This window comes from Rhinatrema bivittatum, chromosome 7, assembly GCF_901001135.1.
Source record: "Rhinatrema bivittatum chromosome 7, aRhiBiv1.1, whole genome shotgun sequence".
NCBI classification, from domain to species: domain Eukaryota; kingdom Metazoa; phylum Chordata; class Amphibia; order Gymnophiona; family Rhinatrematidae; genus Rhinatrema; species Rhinatrema bivittatum.
Window position 1 is genome coordinate 212624 of NC_042621.1, and position 19901 is coordinate 232524.

Below are 19901 nucleotides of genomic sequence, written 5' to 3' on the forward strand. Positions count from 1 at the left end.
ACTGCCATAGCCTGACCTTAGAGCACATTTCCCGTCATCAGTAGAGACCCTCGCCTAAGTCCTGCCGACCCCGGCACCCAAAGGCTCAACCTGAGGGGAACGTGGACTGGTATAGGTGAAGCTCCTGACTGGTCTCTGCTTCGCCTGGTTCCACCTGCTGACGGTGAGAACCTGCACGGCTCCTCCCTGCAGATAGAGCCAATCTTGCCTCAGCCCAAGGAGCCACAGTCTCTGCATTCTCTGGAGTCCATTGTGCTTCTGTCTGTATATCATAGCATTTCTGTGCTTCACGGGCCCATAGTGCTCCTGTGTGTGTGTTACAGTGACTCTACTCTCTAGAGTTTGTAGTGTTCCTGTATACATTTTACATTGTTTCTTTACCCTCAGGGTCCATAGTTTTCTTATGTACGTGTTTCTGTGTTTCTGCGCTTCCTGGGGTCCAAGTGTTCTTGTATACATGTAACAATATCTTTGACTCTTTAAGCTCCAAGGTGTTCCTGCTCCTGCTTGTTACAGCTTTTCTGTGCTCCCTGTCTTTCCTGCAGGTGACTGCAGAAGAGATTTCTGGGAACAATGGCTACGTGGAGCTGTCACTGTGTGCCAGGAAACTGGATGATAAGGTAATAATGTGGGGATCACAGATGCTTGATGCAAAGCCCTCAGATGCCCACTGAGCAAAGCTCTGCTAATTTCCTGGCTTTGCTATTTAGAAATAGGGCTTAGTGGACTCCCCCCATCTTGGCCAGTATATTCCTTGCCGGTGCTGCTCTGTGCGCTCAGCACGTGGTCACACAGAACTAGGCATAGCCAGGAGTGAAGAGGAGGGTTAGAAGAAAGAAGATCTCTTCGGAAAATACTTTTGTCTAGTACTTATACTAGAAGCAAGGGTGATGGACCACAGGCAGAAAGAACTGTAGGTTGAACTCTGGGCCATTTACTGAGGAAATAGCACAATTGAAAGAAAACAAGGCTGTAGGACCTGATGGCTCAGGGAGCAGCTGATTACACTCCTCACTGCTCTGCTCAGTTTATCACTGGCAGCAGGAGAGGTTCCAAGAGTAAACACATGTCTTTCTCCAAAAGGGTGGAAACAGGGAGGAAGAGAAAACATAGAGACTAAAACTAGGGGCGTGCAAGGTCATGGAAGCAGAGAAGTGCAGTGAGTTACAGGACCCTAAGCAGCATGTTTTATTACAGGGAAAATCTTGCCAAACAAACTTGATCAAGGTTGTTGATGAAGTGGCCAGAGTAATAGATCTGGATTTCAGGAGAGTTGGTGTCACAGATGATTGATGAGGAAATTCTCCAGTCTGGGAGTTGGAAGAAAACTGATAAATAGTATGAGAAGTTAGTTGAGCAAAAGGATTCAGAGCGATAGTGAGTGGGGTCCACTGTAGTGAAGGGAAGAAGAGCAGCAAGTTGCGACAAGGATCAGTGCTAGCCCCCATCCTCTTCAGTGGAATTAGGAAAGGTTAAAAGGAAACGTGTATTGTCTGAGGATGATTTGAAAATCTGCAACAGACTAAACATGTCAGAGGGGAAAGATAAGATGGAAGATGACTTTAAAAAAACTAGAATAAGAGTCATATGTTTGTGACTGTGTTTTTCCCCCTTGTTCTTACTCTTTTCTTCTCCTCACGGTCTCTTCTACTGCTACCTGCCCAGATGTCAGCCCAGTGAACAAGCACCAATGGGCAGCCTGGGTGCTTGCTCCAACTGGTCCTATCTACTGCTATCTCTTTCTCAGATCAATAAGCCTGTGATAAAGTCTCTGCTGCAGGGGGTACAGAGATGTGTTATCTGCTGAAGATTACATGGCAAGTGATGGAGGCTTGACTGGAACCTGGAGCTCTGGGTTTCACCACTAGAATAGATCATGGACTAGCATTCAAGTCCATCTTGAGCTAATGAATTAGTTGGGGATCATCTCTGTCCTGAATGAGCTGGAATGTAGCTCACAATTATTTACCACTAATGCTTAAAGGTCTTGAGAGGGTCTTCAGCCTGTTGGCAGTGAAGTGGTACAACTTGCAATGTAAAAAAGAGTGTGCCATGCCTGGACTCTGATGTCCCCATTGCCACTTTCTTTGTGGCTCCTCTCTGCAGGGGATATTCTTCTTTTCACAGTGCAAGAAAAGGGTGGCATCGGAGGTGAGCAGTTCTGGGACAGCCCTAAAAATGGAGAATGACATTCAAATAAGAAGTAAGACGTGATTGGCAAGACAGGGAAGGGAATGATGTACCTAGCATGGTCTGATTGATCTTTCATCCTGCAGGATCTCTTCAGCAAGTCCGACCCTTTCCTGGAGATCTACCGGGTTAATGATGATGAGAGTGAGCAGCTGGTGCATCGGACAGAGGTCAGTGAGATGAGACGAGAATACCTGAAACATCAAAGTATTAGACACAGTAGTACAGAGTATTAGAGAGAATATGCCACAGTGTTACTGTATCTTTGTATTCTGATAGATCAGAGTATGAGAGGGAATGTGCCACAGTGTTACTGTATCTTTGTATTCTCATAGATCAGAGTATGAGAGGGAATGTGCCACAGTGTTACTGTATCCTTGTATTCTCATAGATCACAGTATGAGAGGGAATGTGCCACAGTGTTACTGTATCCTTGTATTCTCATAGAGCAGAGTATTAGAGAGAATATACCTGTTACACCTGTGGGTTGCAGACGGCTGCGACCACTCATGCTTACCTCTTTTTTTGCTGCCTTGTCATCTCTGGGAAGAATGGCGGTCTCCGCCAACCACCACCAACCAGCCTGGTCGTTCCCTGGTCAGCGTGGGCGTTGCCGACCTCCATCTTGTTTCAGGAATTACCTAGTCGCGCACGCGCACAGGCCACTTTTGCACACGTCATGATGGGAACCTCGGGGGCGTCCCCTCCGTATGAAGTCATCCATCTATTGTACTTAAGCTGGCTGGCCCTTTGGTTTGATGAGTTAGCAAGGAGTTCCCACTTTGTTGAATTCTGCTCCATCCTTGGACTTCCAGTTCCAGATCCTACACTTGGCGTGAGACGCTCTGGTTACCCGCTCCTCGGGGGCCCTTCCTCGTCTTTGGTCATCTGCTCCTCGGAGGGCCATCTTGCCTTGGACTTCTATCTGTCCCGCTCCCCGGGACCTCTCCTGGAACCATCTCCTGTGAGTACCTTACTTCTACGTACTTCAACTATACCAAGACTTGTCGTGGGATTCTCTCCAGTATACCCTGTGCTGCAGGTCATTCTGCACCACCCACTACAGGATCCTCATCGGGATTCCTGCACCTCGGACTACCTTCTCATTACCACTACTGGGACACCTCTCCGGAGTACCCCGCTCCATGAGCCACTACCGGATCATCATGTCTGAGGTATTTCTACACTACTGAGAGACTTCCTGGTGTACCCCACTCTGCGGGCCACTACCAGATCTTCACATCGGAGGTATCACCCTTGGGTATACCCCTGTGCTCAGAACTTTACTTTTACTGTATCTCTCGCTCCGTGGGCTGTGCCTTTCTCCTCTCTTAATAAAGACTATTCCACAGCTGTGTCTGACACCACTGAGATTGCACCTACCGAAGGTGAGGCTCACAGGGCTCCTCCCTGTGGGTGGAGACACTTCTCACCTCGGCCCAGGGTTCACACTCTCACAAGTTATAACAGATTGCCAACTCCATGGACCCAGCTCAGGTCTCAGCCATCCAGGCCATCCCTGGCCTGGCCCAATGGATCTCAGAGCAACAAAAGGTATTAGAGACTTTGGCTAATGTCACCAATCAGTGAAGTGCTCGGCTGAACACTGCCTCAACGCCTGTCAAGCCCACTTTCACTTCACAGGCACTGCCTGTATGGCTCTCTGTGCCCTTACCAGCACCTACTCATTTTACAGGTGATCTCCTGTTATGTAGGGGCTTTCTGAATCAATGCTGTATGCATTTTTCACTGCAACCTACCTACTTTCCTGATGTAGTATCCAAAACTACGTACATCTTGTCTCTTTTGGATGGGAAAGCCCTGGCCTGGGCATCACCCCTTTGGAAGCAAATGGATCCAATTCTCAATGATTTGACAGGTTTCCTTGCTCTTTTTCGTTCTGTATTTGATGACCCTGCTCGCAAGACTGTCGCTGGATCTGCACTCCTGCACCTACAATAAGGGACCAGACCTTTGACTGAGTATGTGATTGAGTTTAAAACTCTGTCCTGGGAATTACATTGGGATCCGGGTTGCCCTCGTGCTATATTCCTGGAAGCTCTCAATTCACGCATCAAAGACGAATTAGCTGCATGTGAGCTCCCTGAGACTCTGGACTTTCTCATCAACCTCGCTGGTCGCATTGACCGTCACCTGCATGAGCTTTCCCAGGAGACTAAGGGGCTCAAGGAGACATCCTCGGGGGTCCCACGCTCTCGTCCAACACCGGTCACCCAGACTACTCCCACATCCAGTATCGAGGAAAAAGAACCCATGCAAATGTGCCGCAGTCACTTATCTGCTAAAGAGAGACGTCACCAGCAAAGATTAGGCCTCTGTATGTACTGCGGTCAGTCAGGGCACGCTGTGCCCTCTTGTCCTATCTGTCTGGGAAACTCTCAGACCTAGGATCTGCTGGAGGACTCCTCCTAAGTCTCACCTCTCCATCTCCTCCATTGACACTTCCAGTCTCCATTAACTCAGATACCCTTGAATTCCACACCTTAGCCCTGGTGGACTCTGGCGCCGGTGGGAACTTTATACTCAGACAAATCGTGGAGCACCTATGAATCCCCACCGTGCGGACACCTACATCTCTGCTATTGTCATCAATTCATGGCGAACCATTACCTGGTGAAGTCACCTATTCCACTCAACCTATCCGACTCCGCACTGGATCTCTGCACACAGAGACCATTTCCTTCTTGGTCTTAGTTAAGGCAATCCACCCTATGGTACTCGGACTGCCATGGCTACAAATGCATACGCCCCAATTCGATTGGAGCATCCTGCAACTGTCCCATTGGGCAATTCCTGCTAAGGAAAGTGCCTAGAGGCTGTGACTCCTGTGCCTTACCTGACCACCACCACATCCCTTCCGGGTCTACCTCTGCAGTACTTCTCTTATCGAGATGTATTCTCTAAGAAAGTGGCGGACACTTTACCACCTCATCGATGCTTTGACTGCACCATAAACCTATTACCCAACACTGAACCCCCCAGAGGAAGAGTGTACCCACTTTCTCTGACGGAGACTAAGGCAATGTCTGATTATATTCAAGAGAACTTGGCGAAGGGCTTCATTCGGCCTTCCAAGTCTCCTGCTGGAGCCTGGTTCTTTTTTGTGGGAAAGAAGGATGGATCCCTTCGCCCGTGCATGGATTCCCGCAGCTTAAATGAGTTCACTATGAAGGACCGCTACCCATTGCCATTGATCTCGGAACTCTTTGAAAAGCTCCAAAGGGTCAAAATATTCACTAAACTGGACTTCAGAGGGGTGTACAACTTGGTCCGGATACGCCAGGGTGACAAATGGAAGACTGCATTTAATACCCGCGATGGCCATTTTGAATATTTAGTCATGCTCTTTGGCCTTTGCAATGCCCCGGCCGTTTTTCAAAACATGATGAATGAAATCTTCAGGGATATGCTTTACAGCTGCATAGTAGTATACCTAGATGACATACTGGTCTTCTCTCAAGATCTCCAGAGCCATCAAGGGGACGTCGTTAACGTTTTGCAGAGATTAAGAGACAACCACCTATATGCCAAATTGGAAAAATGCTCCTTTCACTAGGAGTCTGTTCCCTTTTTAGGCTATATGGTATCCAGCCAAGGGTTCCAGATGGATCTGCAAAAACCCAAGAGTATTCGGGACTGGCCAAAACCCACCGGTCTTAAGGCTCTGCGACAATTCCTAGGGTTCACTAACTACTACAGATCATTCATTCACCATTATTCTACGTTGACCGCGCCTCTTACTGCCATGACTCGAAAGGGAGCCAATCCCTCTCAATGGTCCCCAGAAGCCGTGACCGCCTTACAGGAACTTAAAGAGGCATTTCTTCAAGAGCTGTGCTTATGCCACCCAGACCCCGTCAACCCTTCATCGTAGAGGTGGATGCTTCTGATGTCGGGGTTGGTGCCATCCTCAGCCAACATACTGACAACCACACTTTACATCCCTTCTCATTTTTTTCTTGACGCTTCTCTCCTGCTGAGCGAAACTACGGGATTGGAGACAAGGAGTTACTGATGATTAAATTGGCATTCGAGGAATGGCGTCCATGGTTCGAGGGTGCACATCATCAAATCATGGTTTACACCGACCACAAAAACCTCAAATACTTACGTCATGCGCAACGCCTGAATCACAGGCAAGTCCGCTGGTCTCTATTTTTAAATCGCTTTGACTTCCTCTTGTGATACCGTCCCGCAGACAAGAACACCCGCGCCGACGAACTCTCTCATTCCTTTTCCATGGAAGATGTACCTGATACTCTACATCACATCATTGACCTTACAAGAGTACTCCTCTCTGCTACCCACATGGTTCTGGTCAGGAAGACAGTGGTTCCCCAAGCACTCAGGAAAAAGATCCTCAGATGGGCGCATGACTGTCTGCTCGCAGGTCATCCTGGATAAGCCAGAACACTTTCCACTCTGCAAAGGTTCTACTGGTGGCCCACCATGAAGAAAGATGTCCAGACCTACGTAGAGTCATGTCCTACATGCGCTTGACAAAAACCACTGGTCGGTCATCCCTGGGGACGTCTTCAGCATCTCCCCGCACCTAGAGACCATGGACGCATATAGCCACGGATTTCATTGTTGACTTACCCTTATCCAATGGCAACAATACCATCTGGGTCACAGTGGACCGCTTTTCAAAAATGGCTCATTTCATGGCACTATCTGGCTTTCCTTCAGCTCCAGAATTAGCGAAGCTTTTCATCCGCCATGTCTTTCACCTTCATGGCCTGCCAAGATACATCCTCTCCGACCAAGGGGTCCAATTTACAGCAAAATTCTGGAGATCCCTATGCAAAGAATTTGACATCTCCCTGGATCTCACTTCAGCTTACCATCCGCAGGCCAATGGACAGACAGAACAGATGAACAGTTTCTCTGGGCATAAGTTAACTCCAGACAGAGTGACTGGTCCGAGTTGCTTCCCTGGGCCGAATTTGTGTTAAATTCACACCAGTCTGCTTCAACCGGATCTTCACTTTTCCAAATTGCCTATGGACGTCAACGTCTACCTCCTCTTCCAGTGCCTTTGTTGGTGTCATCTCCTGCAGCACAGGCTTCAGCGCGAGAACTGCACCAATTCTGGGAGTATACCAAATAACTCCTCCAAAAGGCTGGGCAAAAGGCTAAAACGTTCTATGATGCTCACCACCGAGCAGCTCTGCAGCTGCATCCCGGAGACAAGGTGTGGCTCAGCACCCGTTTCATCCACTTAAAGCTACCTTCCGCTTGATTTGCGCCCAGATACATTGGACCTTTTTCAGTACTTCACCACCTGGGTCCAGTCACCTACAGCCTTCAGTTGCCCTCTTCACTTAGGGGCAGATTTTAAACCCCCTGCTCGCGTAAATCCGGCCGGATTTACGTGAGCAGGGCCCTCCTGCGCCGACGTGCCTATTTTGCATAGGCCGCCGGTGTGCGCAGAGCCCCGGGACTCGCGTAAGTCCCGGGTTTTCTGAAAAGGGGCATGTCGGGGGCGTGTCGGGGCGTCGCCGAGTGACGCCGCGTTTGGGGGCGGGCCTGGGGCATGGCGCTGGCCCGGGGGCGTTCCGGGGGCGTGGCCGCGCCCTCCGGAACAGCCCCCGGGTCGGGTCTCGGCGCGCCAGAAACCCGCTGGCGCGCACGGATTTATGTCTGCCTCCGGCAGGCGTAAATCCATGGATAAAGGTAGGGGGGGGGGTTTTAGATATGGCTGGGGGGTGGGGAAGGGAGGGCGAAAGTAAGTTCCCTCCGAGCCCGCTCCGATTTCGGAGCGGCCTCGGAGGGAACGGAGGCAGGCTGCGCGGCTCGGCGCACGCAGGCTGCCCAAAATCGGCAGCCTTGCACGCACCGATCCCGGATTTTATAAGATACGCGCGGCTACGTGCGTATCTTATAAAATCCAGCGTACTTTTGTTTGCGCCTGGTGTGCAAACAAAAGTACACGAATGAGCAGTTTTTAAAAATCTACCCATTAGAATCCACAACGCCTTCCACATTTCCATCTCATCCTCTTGGAATTCTCAAAGAGAACACCTCAACCTCAACCTCTTTCAGCAGAAGAGGACATCACTTATCAGGTTGAGGATATACTGGATGTAAGAAAACGCAGAAGGCGCTGGGAGTATCTCATCTCATGGGAAGGATTTGGTCCTGAGGTGAATAGTTGGGAGCCTGCAAGCAACATCCTTGACAAAGAGTAGATCAGACAATTCTACATTTCTCATCCTAGCAAACCAAAACCCCTGGGGAGGGGCCTTAAGAAGGAGGGTACTGTTATGCCCGTCGGTCGCAGTCGGCTGTGATCGCTCATGCTCACCTCTTTCTTTGCTGCCTAGTCATCTCTGGGAAGAATGGAGGTCTCCAGCAACCACCACCGACCAGACTGGTGTTCCTGGGTCAGCATGGGTGCTGCCAGCCGCCATCTTATTTCAGGAATTACCTAGTTGCACACACGCGCGCATAGACCACCTTTCTACACATCATGGCGGGAACCTTGGGGGCATCCCCTCTGGACAACATCATCCATCTATTGTACTTAAGCTGGCTGGCCCTTCAGTTTGATGAGTTAGCAAGGAGTTCCTTCTTTGCTGAATTCCACTCCATCCTTGGACTTCTGGCTCCAGACCCTACACTTTGCGTGAGACATTCTTTGTACCCACTCCACGGGGGCCCTTCCTCATCTTTGGTCATCCACTCCTTGGAGGGCCATCTTGCCTTGGACTTCTATCTGTCCCGCTCTGTGGGACCTCTCTTGGAACCATCTCCTGTGAGTACTTTACTTCTACGGTCTTCAACTATAACAAGCCCCGTTGTGGGATTTTCTCTGGTACACCCTGTGCTGCAGGTCATTTTACACCACCCACTACAGGATCCTCATCGGGGTTCCTGCACCTCAGACTACCTTCTCATTACCTCTTCTGGGATACCTCTCTGGCGTACCCTGCTCCACGGTCCACTACCGGATCTTCACGTCTGAGGTATTTCTACACTACTGAGAGACTTCCTGGTGAACCCCGCTCTATGGGCCAATACCGGATCTTCACGTCTGAGGTATTTCTACACTACTGAGAGACTTCCTGACGTACCCTGCTCTGTGGGCCACTACTGGACATTCACATCAGAGGTATCACCCTTGGGTATATCCCTCTGCTCAGAACTTTATTTTTACTGCACCTCCCGCTCAGCAAGCTGTGCCTTTCTTCTCTCTTAATAAAGACCCTATTCCACAGCTGTGTCTGACACCACTGAGACCGCACCTACTGTCAGTGAGGCTCATAGGGCTCCTCCCTTTGGGCAGAGACACCTCTCACCTCGGCCCAGGGTTCACACTCTCACAAGTTATAACAATACCACAGTGTTACTCTATCCTTGTATTCTCATAGATCAGAGAATTAGAGAGAAAATATAACATAGTGTTACTGTATCCTTGTATTCTCATAGGTCAGAGTATGAGAAGGAATGTGCCACAGTGTAACTGTATCCTTGTATTCTCATAGATCAGAGTATGAGAGGGAATGTACCACAGTATTACTGTATCCTTGTATTCTCATAGATCAGAGTATGAGAAGGAATGTGCCACAGTGTTACTGTATCCTTGTATTCTCATAGATCAGAATATGGGAATATGTCAGTGTTACTGTATACTTGTATTCTCATAGATCAGAGTATGAGAGGGAATGTGCCACAGTGTTACTGTATCCTTGTATTCTCATAGATCAGAGGGAATATGCCACAGTGTTACTGTATCCTTGTATTCTCATAGATCAGAGTATGAGAGGGAATGTGCCACAGTGTTACTGTATCCTTGTATTCTCATAGATCAGAGTATGAGAAGGAATGTGCCACAGTGTTACTGTATCCTTGTATTCTCATAGATCAGAATATGGGAATATGCCAGTGTTACTGTATACTTGTATTCTCATAGATCAGAGTATGAGAGGGAATGTGCCACAGTGTTACTGTATCCTTGTATTCTCATAGATCAGAGGGAATATGCCACAGTGTTACTGTATCCTTGTATTCTCATAGATCAGAGTATGAGAGGGAATGTGCCACAGTGTTACTGTATCCTTGTATTCTCATAGATCAGAGGGAATATGCCACAATGTTACTGTATCCTTGTATTCTCATAGATCAGAGGGAATGTGCCAGTGTTACTGTATCCTTGTATTCTAATAGATCAGAGGGAATGTGCCAGTGTTACTGTATCCTTGTATTCTCATAAATCAATGAGAAGGAATGTGCCACAGTGTTACTGTATCCTTGTATTCTCATAGATCAGAGGGAATGTGCCACAGTGTTACTGTATCCTTGTATTCTCATAGATCAGAGTATGAGAGGGAATGTGCCACAGTGTTACTGTATCCTTGTATTCCCATAGATCAGAGGATAAGAGGGAATGTGCCACAATGTTACTGTATCCTTGAATTCTCATAGATCAGAGAATTAGAGAAAATATAACATAGTGTTACTGTATCCCTGTATTTTCATGATTAGATGGAATATGCCATAGTGTTACTGTATCCTTGTATTCTCGTAGACCAGAGGGAATGTGCCACAATGTTGCTGAATCCTTGAATTCTCATAGATCAGAGGGAATATGCCATAGTGTTACTGTATCCTTGTATTCTCATAGATCAGAGTATGAGAGGGAATGTGCCACAGTGTTACTGTATCCTTGTTTTCTCATAGATCAGACTATGGGAATATGCCAGTGTTACTGTATACTTGTATTCTCATAGATCACAGTATGAGAGGGAATGTGCCACAGTGTTACTGTAACCTTGTATTCTCATAGATCAGAGTATGAGAGGGAATGTGCCACAGTGTTACTGCATCCTTGTATTCTCATAGACCAGAGGAATGTACCACAGTGTTACTGAATCCTTGTATTCTCATAGATCAGAGGGAATGTGCCACAGTGTTACTGTATCCTTGTATTCTCATAGATCAGAGTTTGAGAGGGAATGTGCCAGTGTTACTGTATACTTGAATTCTCATAGATCACAGTATGAGAGGGAATGTGCCACAATGTTACTGTTATGGGAGAGTCTGTTTAGTGAACCCTTGGCCCGGCTGTCTGAACGATGGGGTCCAGACGGTGGCAAGAGAGCCGGGAGGCGGTATGGATCAGGCGTGGAGTAGAGAGTCTTCGCCCTGGAAACCCGAGACCCCCCCAGGAGGAGCCCGTAGGGGTCCGGGTCGCTGGGACTTAGGAGAACCGGTGTACAAGGCTGGCCGAGGACGAGAAGAGTCGAGCAGAAGTCTGAGGGTCAAGGCTGGTGGCAGACGAGAAGAGTCAAGCAGAAATCCGAGGGTCGAGGCTGGCGGCAGACGAGAAGAGTCAAGCAGGAATCCGAGGGTCAAGGCTGGCGGCAGACGAGAAGAGTCAAGCAGGAGTGGATTCAACGGAGCGGGAACTGGAACAAGCAGGAACGGAACAAGGCAAGGATCACAGGAGCAATCACAAGAACAAGCAGGAACAAGCAGTGGAACAAGCAAGCTGAATCCAGGAACGCAACTAAGCACTCAAAAAGAGCGACCTCGTTGCAAGGCAGGGAACCAGAAACTGAGGCTGCCTTAAATAGCCAGCTGAGCTCCGACGTCAGAAAGGGGGCGGTTCAGCACTTCCGGGTGCTGGACCTTCAAGAGCCACCCCTTCGCGCGCGCGCGTACCCAGCAGAGGGGAGGAGTCAGAATCGGGCTCGACGGCGTCTCCACGAGGGAGACGCCGCTGCCACGCGGCCGACCAGGCCCGAAACTGCAGCGGAGCGCGGCGGACCCGGGACCCCCGGCATGGAGGTAAGGGCCCGGTCGCTAGCCTGGCGACCGGGATCGCAACAGTACCCCCCCGTTTAGGCCCCCTCTTTAAAGGTCCAGGCTTGTCAGGATGATCCAGGTGGAACTGACGCAGAAGAGACTTATCTAAGATGTTACGAGCTGGCTCCCAAGTATTGTCCTCGTCGCCACACCCCTCCCACGCTAGCAAATATTCCCAACGTCTGTTCACAAAACGAGTGTCCAATACCTCACGTACTTGGAAGGTGGGATCTTCTGCAGTAGGTGCTGGAGAAGAGTCCTGTGGCCTAGGGTGAAATTTAGAAAGTATAACTGGCTTCAGTAGAGAAACGTGAAAGACGTTGTGGATACGCAGCGAAGAGGGTAATCGTAATCGGTAAGATACCATGCCCACTCTTTCTGCGACGCGGAAGGGTCCGCAGAACTTGGGTGCCAACTTCTTCGAGGGTTGTCGGAGATGAAGGTGTTTAGTGCTGAGCCAGACTTTGTCCCCTGGGAGGAACTGTGGTGCTGCTGTTCGATGGCGGTCGGCAAACCGCTTAGATGAGAGTGCCACCCTTCGGAGCCGGTGCTGTGTAGAATCCCAAAGCGCACCCAGTTGATCCGCAACTGCCTGAGCGGCGGGCGATGAGACTGGAACCGGTAGCGGCAAGGGTGGTTTGAGCTGCTTGCCGTATACAATTTGGAAGGGGGATCTTCCAGTTGCGGTGTGTACTTGATTGTTGTAGGCGAATTCCGCCCAAGGTAGAAGATCCACCCAATTGTCTTGCTTTTGGTTGATAAACGTTCTCAGGAACGACTTCAAGGAACGGTTCATGCGTTCTGTTTGGCCGTTACTTTGTGGGTGAAATGCAGTAGAGAAACTTAATTGTACCTTGAATTTTTTGCACAAGGCTCTCCAATATCTAGCGGTGAACTGGGGTCCCCGATCGGAAACTATATCCATAGGTAGACCATGAATGCGGAATATATGATGAACAAACAACAAAGCCAATTCCGTGGCGGAGGGAAGTTTAGGTAAGGGCACAAAGTGGGCCATTTTAGAAAACCGGTCCACAGTGACCCAGACCACAGTCTTGCCTTGAGAAGGTGGAAGCTCTACCAGAAAGTCTGTAGCAATGTGCGTCCACGGTTCCATAGGAACTGGTAATGGTTGTAACAAGCCTCTTCGGGGACCGGTTAATGGTTTCTGTAGTGCGCAGATAGGACAGGAGCTAACATAGAGAGAGACATCTCTTCGTAGTCCAGGCCACCAATAAAAGCGGGCTATCAGGTCAAGTGTTCTTTGTACTCCTGCATGCCCACCAGTTAAAGAATCATGACCCCAACATAGAACTTTCCTACGAAGTCTTAAAGGCACAGGAGTCTTAAAGGAAGGGTCTAGCGGAGTGAAATTTAATTGAATACTTGCGGGATCCACAATATGTTGCAGAGGCTCCTCCTCCTCAGGCTGGGAATTGCGAGATAGAGCGTCTGCCCGAACATTCTTGTCAGCGGGGCGATACTTAAGAATGAAATTGAAGCGACTGAAGAACAATGACCACCTTGCTTGGCGAGGGTTCAATCGTTGAGCCTGAGCCAAGTATTGTAAATTTTTATGATCAGTATACACCGTCACTGGATGGTTGGCTCCCTCAAGCCAATGTCTCCATTCTTCGAAAGCGAGCTTAATAACAAGGAGTTCTTTGTCGCCGATGCCGTAATTGCACTCCGCTGGAGAGAATTTCCTTGAAAAGTAAGAGCAAGGCATCAATTTGCCAGAAGCATCGTGTTGACTGAGAACGGCCCCTACTGCCAAAGTGGAGGCGTCAACCTCAACAATGAAAGGATGCTGTGGATCTGCATGGCGTAAACAAGAGTCCTGTAGGAAGGCCTTTTTTAACTCTTCAAAGGCGAGGCAAGCTGAGACAGACCAAGCGTGAGTGTTGGCGCCCTTGCGGGGTGAGTGCCGTGAGGGGAGCCACCTTTGGGAATAGTGTGGAATAAAGTGTCTGTAAAAGTTGGCGAAACCGAGAAATCGCTGCAGGGCCTTTAAACCCACTGGTTGAGGCCAATTGGTGATAGCTGCAACCTTCTCCGGATCCATTTGAAAGCCAGAGGAAGAAATGATGTATCCCAAGAAAGGAAGTGTTTCGCACTCAAACAGACATTTTTCGAGTTTGGCATATAAATGATTGTCTCTTAATGCGTGCAAGACACGTTTAACGTGACGGCGATGAGAGACGAGGTCTGGAGAGTAGATCAAAACATCGTCGAGATAAACGATGACAAAGGAGTGGAGCATCTCTCGCAGTACCTCATTCATTAAGTTCTGGAAGACAGCTGGAGCGTTACATAATCCGAACGGCATTACTAGATATTCATAATGACCGTCCCGGGTGTTGAAAGCTGTCTTCCACTCGTCCCCGGGACGAATCCGGACGAGGTTGTAGGCTCCACGTAAGTCCAGTTTTGTGAAAACTTTAGCACCCTGAAGTCTGTCTAAAAGTTCAGGAATGAGAGGAAGCGGATAGCGATCCTTTTTAGTGATAGTATTCAACCCTCGGTAATCAATACATGGCCTGAGGGTACCGTCTTTTTTGGCCACAAAGAAAAACCCCGCCCCCGCTGGGGAGTGAGATGGCCGAATAAAGCCCTTGGCTAGATTTTCAGACACATATTCCGACATCGCTTGCGTCTCAGGTATAGACAGGGGGTAAACCCTGCCTCGCGGAGGGATTGAATCTGGAATGGCACAATCGAAGGGACGATGAGCTGGAAGAAGTTCCGCCTTCTGTTTAGAGAATACGTCCGCAAAGCTTTGATACTGAGCTGGTAGTTCCAAAAGAGTTTGACAGAGCGGAAGAGTCGATTTCAGAGGCGACTCCAAACAGTTTTGGAAGCAATAGGAGCTCCACTGAGCGATTTGAAGAGAGTCCCAGTGAATAAGTGGAGCATGCAGTTGCAACCAAGGAAGCCCAAGTACTATTGGGTGCACAGATTTCTCTAGCAGCATAAAGGAGAGTCTTTCGGTATGGAGTATCCCAGTCTGAAGTGTGATAGGTTCCGTGACCTCCGTGATGTCTCCCGACAATGGAGTCCCCTGGATAGAGGTGACTCGGAGTGGAGGCTTCCGGGGTATTGTAGGAAGCCCCAGTTGACAAACCAAGTCTTTTAAAATAAAGTTTCCCCCAGCTCCAGAATCGATAAAGGCTAGAGTCTGAAAGGAACCCCCTGAGTACTGCAGGGTAACAGGTACCGTACATTGAGGAGCAGGATTAAGGCAACCTAGAGAGACCTCCTCCCTCTTCCCTAGGTTCAAGCGTTTTCCGGCCTTGCAGGGCACTGAGCCAGCAAGTGACCTCTGGTACCACAGTACAAGCATAATCCTAGAGTGCGCCGTCGTCTTCTTTCTTCCTCGGTTAACGGCGTTCGCCCAATTTGCATGGGTTCCTCAGAAGAATTGTGAGTGGGAGTAGACTGTGGCTTGTGAGGTGAGGAGAGAGACCTTGAAAAGGTTGGCGCCAAGGAAACCGGTCGTCGAGGCGGACGGCCCTCCTTAGCACGCTGCTGCAGCCGCCGATCGATTCTCCCGGCCAAATCTATCACCTCATTCAGTGTAGTGGGAATATCCCGTGTCATCAGTTCGTCCTTGATACGACTTGCGAGGCCCTCCAAGAATATGCCTCGCAAACAGTCATCTTGCCACCCCAGCTCCATGGCCAGAGTGCGAAATTCAATAGCGTAGTCTGCTAACGAGCGAGACCCTTGTCTTAATTGTAGAATTTCCGTAGTAGCGGTAGTCTGTCGTGCTGGTTCATCGAAGGTTTGCTTGAAATGGTCCACGAACCGTTGCAGATTCTGGAGTATGGCATCTTGGTGTTCCCATAGCGGCGAGGCCCATATCATGGCCTTTCCGTCCAGCAGGGACAAAATGTAGGCCACTTTGACCGCATCGGAAGGAAATTGTCCCGGAAGCAAAGTAAAGCGAATGAAGCACTGATTCAAGAAGGCCCTACAAGTCTTGGCATCCCCCGAGTAACGCGTGGGAGCCGGAAGTTGGGTCTGTACGGACGGGTGAGGTACAGCGGCTGGAGGTGGTGGTGGTACCACTACGTCCACAGGTTGAGCATCCAAGCGACTCGCCAGTCGATCCACAGTGGCAGCCAAAACTTCTATACATTGCTGCTGCTGCTGGATTCTTTGGGCCATTCCCGGGATGGCCTGTAGACCGGGAGTCTCCGCCGGGTCCATGGCCTTGCAAACTGTTATGGGAGAGTCTGTTTAGTGAACCCTTGGCCCGGCTGTCTGAACGATGGGGTCCAGACGGTGGCAAGAGAGCCGGGAGGCGGTATGGATCAGGCGTGGAGTAGAGAGTCTTCGCCCTGGAAACCCGAGACCCCCCCAGGAGGAGCCCGTAGGGGTCCGGGTCGCTGGGACTTAGGAGAACCGGTGTACAAGGCTGGCCGAGGACGAGAAGAGTCGAGCAGAAGTCTGAGGGTCAAGGCTGGTGGCAGACGAGAAGAGTCAAGCAGAAATCCGAGGGTCGAGGCTGGCGGCAGACGAGAAGAGTCAAGCAGGAATCCGAGGGTCAAGGCTGGCGGCAGACGAGAAGAGTCAAGCAGGAGTGGATTCAATGGAGCGGGAACTGGAACAAGCAGGAACGGAACAAGGCAAGGATCACAGGAGCAATCACAAGAACAAGCAGGAACAAGCAGTGGAACAAGCAAGCTGAATCCAGGAACGCAACTAAGCACTCAAAAAGAGCGACCTCGTTGCAAGGCAGGGAACCAGAAACTGAGGCTGCCTTAAATAGCCAGCTGAGCTCCGACGTCAGAAAGGGGGCGGTTCAGCACTTCCGGGTGCTGGACCTTCAAGAGCCACCCCTTCGCGCGCGCGCGCGTACCCGGCAGAGGGGAGGAGTCAGAATCGGGCTCGACGGCGTCTCCACGAGGGAGACGCCGCTGCCACGCGGCCGACCAGGCCCGAAACTGCAGCGGAGCGCGGCGGACCCGGGACCCCCGGCATGGAGGTAAGGGCCCGGTCGCTAGCCTGGCGACCGGGATCGCAACAGTTACTGTATCCTTGTATTCTCATAGACCAGAGGGAATGTATCACAGTATTACTGTATCCTTGTATTCTCATAGATCAGAGTATGGGAATGTGCCACAGTGTTACTGTATCCTCGTATTCTCAAAATCAGAGTATGGGAATATGCCAGTGTTACTGTATCCTTGTATACTCATAGATCAAAGTATTAGAGGGAATGTGCCACAGTATTACTTTATCCTTGTATTCTCATAGATCAGAGGGAATATGCCACAGTGTTACTGTATCCTTGTATTCTCATAGATCAGAGGGAATGTATCACAGTGTTACTGTATCCTTGTATTCTCATAGATCAGAGTATGGGAATGTGCCACAGTGTTACTTTATCCTTGTATTCTCATAGATCAGAGGGAATATGCCACAGTGTAACTGTATCCTTGTATTCTCATAGATCAGAGGGAATGTATCACAGTGTTACTGTATCCTTGTATTCTCATAGATCAGAGTATGGGAATGTGCCACAGTGTTACTGTATCCTTGTATTCTCATACATCAGAGGGATATGCCATAGTGTTACTGTATCCTTGTATTCTCATAGATCAGAGTATGAGAAGGAATGTGCCACAGTGTTACTTTATCCTTGTATTCTCATAGATCAGAGGGAATATGCCACAGTGTTACTGTATACTTGTATTCTCATAGATCAGAGTATGAGAAGGAATGTGCCACAGTGTTACTGTACCCTTGTATTCTCATAGACCAGAGGGAATGTACCACAGTGTTACTGTATCCTTGTATTCGCATAGATCAGAGGGAGTGTGCCACAGTGTTACTGTATCCTTTTTTTCTCATAGATCAGAATATGGGAATATGCCAGTGTTACTCTATCCTTGTATTCTCATAGATCAGAGTATGAGAGGGAATGTGCCAGTGTTACTGTATACTTGTATTCTCATAGATCACAGTATGAGAGGGAATATGCCACAGTGTTACTGTAACCTTGTATTCTCATAGATCAGAGTATGAGAGGGAATGTGCCACAGTGTTACTGTATCCTTGTATTCTCATAGACCAGAGGGAATGTATCACAGTGTTACTGCATCCTAGTATTCTCATAGATCAGAGTATGGGAATATGCCAGTGTTACTGTATCCTTGAATACTCATAGATCAAAGTATTAGAGAGAATATACCACAGTGTTACTGTAACCTTGTATTCTCATAGATCAGAGTATGAGAGGGAATGTGCCACAGTGTTACTGTATCCTTGTATTCTCATAGATCAGAGGGAATATGCCACAGTGTTACTGTATCCTTGTATTCTCATAGATCAGAGGGAATGTGCCACAGTGTTACTGTATCCTTGTATTCTCATAGACCAGAGGGAATGTACCACAGTGTTACTGTATCCTTGTATTCTCGTAGATCAGAGGGAATGTGCCACAGTGTTACTGTATCCTTGTATTCTCATAGACCAGAGGGAATGTTCCACAGTATTACTGTATCCTTGTATTCTCATAGATCAGAGGGAATATGCCACAGTGTTACTGTATCCTTGTATTCTCATAGATCAGAGGGAATGTGCCACAGTGTTACTGTATCCTTGTATTCTCATAGACCAGAGGGAATGTATCACAGTGTTACTGTATCCTTGTATTCTCATAGACCAGAGGGAATGTACCACAGTGTTACTGTATCCTTGTATTCTCGTAGATCAGAGGGAATGTGCCACAGTGTTACTGTATCCTTGTATTCTCATAGACCAGAGGGAATGTTCCACAGTATTACTGTATCCTTGTATTCTCATAGATCAGAGGGAATATGCCACAGTGTTACTGTATCCTTGTATTCTCATAGATCAGAGGGAATGTGCCACAGTGTTACTGTATCCTTGTATTCTCATAGACCAGAGGGAATGTATCACAGTATTACTGCATCCTTGTATTCTCATAGATCAGAGTATGGGAATGTGCCACAGTGTTACTGTATCCTTGTATTCTCATAGATCAGAGTATGAGAATATGCCAGTGTTACTGTATCCTTGAATACTCATAGATCAAAGTATTAGAGAGAATATACCACAGTGTTACTGTAACCTTGTATTCTCATAGATCAGAGTATGAGAGGGAATGTGCCACAGTGTTACTGAATCCTTGTATTCTCATAGATCAGAATATGGGAATATGCCAGTGTTACTGTATACTTGTATTCTCATAGATCACAGTATGAGAGGGAATGTGCCACAGTGTTACTGTAACCTTGTATTCTCATAGATCAGAGTATGAGAGGGAATGTGCCACAGTGTTACTGTATCCTTGTATTCTCATAGATCAGAGGGAATATGCCACAGTGTTACTGTATCCTTGTATTCTCATAGATCAGAGTATGAGAGGAAATGTGCCACAGTGTTGCTGTAACCTTGTATTCTCATAGATCAGAGTATGAGAGGGAATGTGCCACAGTGTTACTGTATCCTTGTATTCTCATAGATCAGAATATGGGAATATGCTAGTGTTACTGTATACTTGTATTCTCATAGATCACAGTATGAGAGGGAATTTGCCACAGTGTTACTGTAACCTTGTATTCTCATAGATCAGAGTATGAGAGGGAATGTGCCACAGTGTTACTGTATCCTTGTATTCTCATAGATCAGAGGGAATATGCCACAGTAAGAACATAAGAACATAAGAAATTGCCATGCTGGGTCAGACAAAGGGTCCATCAAGCCCAGCATCCTGTTTCCAACAGAGGCCAAAACCAGGCCACAAGAACCTGGCAATTACCCAAACACTAAGAAGATCCCATGCTACTGATGCAATTAATAGCAGTGGCTATTCCCTAAGTAAAATTGATTAATAGCCATTAATGGAC

The 19901-nt window shown here is 48.4% G+C and overlaps 1 protein-coding gene across 1 annotated transcript in view; it reads left to right on the forward strand.

Annotated features, from left to right (window-relative positions):
- The window catches only part of CPNE7 (copine 7), a 142008-nt gene that overhangs the window by 48933 nt on the left and 73174 nt on the right, over positions 1–19901 (forward strand). Inside the window, exons 4-5 of the mRNA XM_029608019.1 lie at positions 546–620; positions 2277–2360. Of these exons, the coding sequence (XP_029463879.1) occupies positions 546–620; positions 2277–2360 (159 nt within the window). The remainder of the gene's footprint in view (positions 1–545; positions 621–2276; positions 2361–19901) is intronic.